The sequence below is a fragment of the Rhinoderma darwinii genome, chromosome 4 (assembly GCF_050947455.1).
Source record: "Rhinoderma darwinii isolate aRhiDar2 chromosome 4, aRhiDar2.hap1, whole genome shotgun sequence".
NCBI classification, from domain to species: domain Eukaryota; kingdom Metazoa; phylum Chordata; class Amphibia; order Anura; family Rhinodermatidae; genus Rhinoderma; species Rhinoderma darwinii.
Genome location: NC_134690.1, coordinates 85292856 through 85298145, shown reverse-complemented (window position 1 = coordinate 85298145; position 5290 = coordinate 85292856). Strand labels below are relative to the sequence as shown.

At 38.3% G+C, this 5290-nt stretch overlaps 1 protein-coding gene across 2 annotated transcripts; it reads left to right on the top strand.

Moving 5' to 3' along the window:
• The first annotated feature begins 735 nt into the window (after positions 1 to 735).
• On the top strand, positions 736 to 5290 carry OTOS (otospiralin). Of its 2 annotated transcripts, XM_075863947.1 has the most exons (4): positions 736 to 873; positions 1294 to 1362; positions 3143 to 3169; positions 4792 to 5290. In XM_075863947.1, the coding sequence occupies exons 2-4, from the start codon at positions 1305 to 1307 to the stop codon at positions 4974 to 4976; spliced, it is 270 nt and encodes an 89-aa protein (XP_075720062.1). In that variant the 5' UTR covers positions 736 to 873; positions 1294 to 1304; the 3' UTR covers positions 4977 to 5290. The 2 variants fall into 2 exon arrangements, with proteins under 2 accessions (XP_075720062.1, XP_075720061.1); XM_075863946.1 differs by lacking the exons at positions 736 to 873; positions 1294 to 1362 and having other exon boundaries at positions 2956 to 3169.

The window sequence follows — 5290 nt, the reverse complement described above, 5'->3', positions numbered from 1 at the left end:
ATGCCACAGGGCTGTACACAGAATGTATTTAAACCCGTCCTGGTCGCCAGTGGGGCTCCGAACCTATCTCAGGTATGCACAGTAAGGGTCCTTTTACACGGCCCGACATGGGCCATGTAAACGAGCACCGATTAATGAGACAGCTCGTTGATCGGTGATTGTTTGCTCCTTTCACAAGAAGCTTTGTTTGGGGACGAACGATCGTTACTGTGATCGCTCATCCTCATACATTTCTATCACGTCGGCAGAACGTCTTAACATGCATGCTAGGACCAATTTAATAGAAATAAAATGAGCCTACCAGTGTTCTGTAAGTCAACCGTCCTACCCACTGAAAATTTCCACCCACAGTAGAGAGAAATCTGTAAAGATCAGTAAAGTTGTTAAATATTCTTAGTTATATCTATTTCTGGATAACCATATGGCCGCCATTACAGCTCCCACAAGGATTGTCACCCAGATTTTCCAGTAAGTGAATGGTAAATTATGTCTAGTTACGCAGTAATACATTTCCCTATGTCCACATCGATTAACTGTATATAATGTCATGTACTCTAATTAATAAACAAGGAATGTAAACCTGCTGCTACAATCATCCTATTTATACGTGATGAAACCTTAGGACTGCTGCACATAAATCTCAGCTCTGTTGCTGGTATACCAGATATTCCCCTTTGGCCAAGACTGCAGAATAAGTGTTTGGATAAATTTTCAAGTTAGGAAAAAAAAATGAGGTTTTCTTAAACAGACCCCTGTTTATCCAAGGAAGGGTGGGAGGGAGCCGAAAGAAGAGGGCTCAATCCAAGAGAAGAAGCAACAGGTAACCAGTGCAGGAGGACTGGACTACAGCAAGTGATCAATACAAGATAACAGGTAATAACTATCCAGGAAGAATTCCATATATATTATGTATAATGTATATATACATTAGTTTCTACACGGCATTGTCCATAAGTATGCCATATCTAATTTTCAGATATAACTGCCCTTGAATTCTTTGGGATGCATTGCTTATGCAGAATGATTAATCTAAGTTAAGATTAATGTAGTAGGATAACCTGCAGTCCTATGTAAAGCCATAGATAGCACATCATAACATTGCGATAAGTTGAATCAAAAGGCAAACTCAACTTTGCTGCATATAGCTATCGATCATACATAATGTGGTATAACACATGTAGATGTAAAGTGTAATGTCAAAATTACCTGGAATACAAATTCTACTTTTTATTTGGTTTATTTTGCTTTTACATTGCATTTTCTATTTGTTTTTTTTATATTATCTCATATTAGAATCTACTAGAATGAAGCTGCTTTTTATTGGTTTATATTTCTCCTCTATTCTCCTGGGCGCGTTCCTTGGTAAGTTCTTAAATAAACCACCTTATTCTATATTTGAGATACTACTATCTGACTCTCACATGCAGATAAAGCTAAATGATATAACTTTTATTATCACTAGCTATTTAAGCCCGCTAAGAATTAAAGAAATTAAAAATTATAGTTATAAAACTAATGTACATCTCTATATATTGAACAATACAATCTCTTCCCTGAAAGCCAACTTTTGACACTGCTCTACTCTTCAATGTTCCAGACTGAAAACGTATAATCGAATGTATTATTTGGATCTATTATTGGTCATTGTTTGTTAATTGTCAGTATGCCTGCCTATAGCATTCATGTCATTGACTGATATGTTCTGGAACTATGTATCTGTATATTTTGGAGCAATAGGGGAGATTTATCAAATCTGGCGGAAATGAAAGTTGGAGTAGTTGTCCATTGCAACCAATCAGATTCCAACTCTCATTGTTTAGGGAGGTTAGAAAATGAATTCATCAGATTGAGTGCTATGTACCACTGCTCCACTTTTCCTTTGCACCAGTTTTGATAAATCTCCTCTGTTTGTGTTTTAAGACCATGTGTTTAAGACTTATATAAGTCTTATGTGTGCTAAAAACTGTGAGGATGGTATCACCATAGGAATTATCCAAAAACCATAGTAGGATCGTGTATATTTAACACATGGTTTTCAATGTTTTTCACAATGTGGTAGAGCTCCCAGTTCCATTCACACCACTACCAGTATGAGTCATCTTACCCAGTGTCAGTTATCTACCATCTAGTCGTTGTTATTATTAACATTGGTTTTAACTGGACTGACCAAATAACAAGTTCAATAATATAAAAGTGGAAGTAATAGTGAGACATCTAGAAATTGATTCTGACAACACAACTAGTGTGAAGAAATTTAGACAAGATCAGTAAATTCGTCTCTTTACCGAATGCAAAGTCCACAAGGGTACATTGAACGACTCGGACAAAGCCTCCTCACATTGGAGGACCCCATCAGACTTTGTTACTGGGAGCCCCTCTGATGTGCTTTTATTTTTGGGATGACAGGGTGCCCTGAATTACACCCCCCACTATGAACAACACAAACTGAAAACCCTATGCAAACCCTTCAGCCATCATTTGTAGACACATTATAGATAACAACAAAGAGTATAGCTGGATTTACATGATAGTGTTTTCATAGCAATCTGGCCAAGAATGTCAGATTATAACTGTGATTTCTATGTGTATATGGTGATTAATCTGTTTTTTTATGTGTCTGTGACATTAGAGCTGGTATTGTTATGGTAATTAGGATTCTACCATCTTCATAAAAATGTGGCCACTAGGTGGCTTTATTTAATTGTATACAATAAGGGTCATAAATCTAAATTCAAATGTAAACTCTAGTGAACTTATTGTGCCAAATATTATGTGCATGTGAAAATAAACTTTATACAGACTGCAAACCCCCAAATTAAACAGCAAGAGAAATTGGAGCACAGCTGGAGGTGAGCGCTCCCATGAACACATCCAATGTATTCATCCTCTATGAGTTGTCAGAGAGAATTGTAATCTTTGCCCCAGTCAAAGGATGTGATTTGGCAGGGAGCACTGACAGGTCGGCTCCCACGTGGTGGGTGAGCGCCACGCAGCCAGAGGACACAGGGCCCTATTGTATGGGACACAGTCCAGCGCTGTTAGGAATTCCTGCTGACATTAGGATTCTACTCACACTCGATGTTGTATGAAAGTATCCATTGTCCGGTCGTCTCTCACATACGATTTCCTTATTTGTTTTCAGATGCCAGACCTGTGCACGAGGAGGACGGTAAAGACACTTTTTTGTTAATTTTTCTGATTAACCATTTGGTATAAGGAACATTACAAACTTCATATTAATAACAGATCTAAAAAAAACAGGATTGCAATATATCATATACAGTAGCGGTTACCATAAACCTAAGGTAGAAAATCATAACTGGAGGGGATGTCCAAACACTGCAGTGTAATACTTTATTGAAGAAGATACCTTTTCATGTAGATATAAGCATGTTAAGAAGGGGGAAGATGGCTGTTTTTTTATTAATATGCACTTGGCACTTTTTTACTGCAAAAGCTCTTATCAGGGAAGTACTTATCAGGGATGTGCATACAGAAAAGTAGCCTGCCTATATGGTACACGACCCCCTCTTCACTAGTCTCCACCTGGAATCTGCGACCAGCAGCGATGTCATCAGGCGAGAGGGGGTTAGGTGACCCCAGTTCTCGAAATAGGTGCAGGTGCCAGGGAAAGATATGTCATAAATATCTACGATTAAAATAATGTTCAGCTGAATGATTCTGCCCCTTTCGTTTAAAGGATTGGTGAGGGGAATCGGCACCCAGTTACTATGACATGTAAAGCTTTATTCACACGACCGCATGTTTTTCACGGCCGATTTGCACGGGACCCGTTTTCACAGATCCCTCATAGACTTAAAGAGGCTCTGTCACCCGATTATAAGTGCCCTATCTCCTACATAATCTGATCGGCGCTGTAATATAGAGAACAGCAGTGTTTTGTTTTTTTTGAAAAACGATCATTTTTTAGCAAGTTATGAGCAATTTTAGATTTATGCTAATTCGTTTCTTAATGACCAACTGGGCGTGTTTCTACTTTTGACCAGCTGGGCGTTGTACAGAGGAGTGTATATATATATATATATATATATATATATATATATATATACATACACACACTTCTAATTGTTCCAGCTCCGCTTCTTTCACTGCACAATCACACTGTAACAATGGGCTGGAACAATGAGAAGTGTATGACGCTGATTGGTCACTGATTGGTCACTGATTGGTCAGCGTCATACACTCCTCTTTACAACGCACAGTTGGTAAAAAGTAAAAACACGCCCAGTTGGTCATTAAGAAACCAATTAGCATAAATCTAATATTGCTCATAACTTGCTAAAAAATTATCGTTTTTCAAAATAAAAACCACTGCTGTTATCTACATTACAGCGCCGATCAGATTATGTAGGAGATAGGGCACTCATAATCTGGTGACAGAGCCACTTATATTGAGGGATCAGGGAAAATGTGCATAAATAGGACATGTCCTATTTGTTTCAGGGCCTTTCACATGGTCCGTTAAAAAAAACGGCCGTGTGAATAGCCCCATAGGTTTGAATTAATTTTAATGCACCAATGCAACAGCTGGTAATAAACGGCCAATTATCCCTGTCATCTGAATACGCCCTAAGAAGTTTTGTGGAACAACAGTGACCATTTCAGCAGTTCATACTAAGCTAAAACAGATTATCTTTCCCAGGTTATATTAATTTATTCTTATTATTTGCATAATACTATTCTATATGACTTCTAACCAGATAGGAAGCCATAACTATAATGAAGTTGACTTGAATACATTGACTTGACACTAACTTGTGTTCTTTTTAGACCCATATTTGGAGGCTCCCGCTCATCCTTACTGGCCCTTCTCTGCCTCGGATTTCTGGCAGTATGTGGCGCATTTCCGCTCAATGGGTGCCTATGACAATATCAATGACCTAGCTCGCACCTTCTTTGCTCACTACCCTATTGGAGATACTCTGGGATACACGAGCCGCGACCATGATCATTAGAAGCAAGATAGTACTCTGCTTAGCATAGCTGTATATACAAAAGCCCTATATCTCTGGGGAATGATAGCAACCACGCTGTGTGACGGCACCAATTTTATCTATGTCACCACGGCAAGAAAAACCTGTCAGACTGGGGGGAATCCCTACAATATCCCTGCCTTCTACAAAGGAAAAGAAGATTACAGAGCATATAGAAACATTTGCTATAAACATATGTCATCTACCTATTGTACCATATTTATAACCAATATAACATGGCTATGACATATTTTCCTGTAATTTTGTGTTTTCAAATATTAAATTTTTAAAGCGGT

Coding starts and splice junctions, on each gene's coding strand:
- OTOS (XM_075863946.1), top strand. CDS start 3,079: ATGTTGTATGAAAGTATCCATTGTCCGGTCGTCTCTCACATACGATTT. Junction 3,170..4,791: donor ACCTGTGCACGAGGAGGACG/GTAAAGACACTT, acceptor TGTTCTTTTTAG/ACCCATATTTGGAGGCTCCC.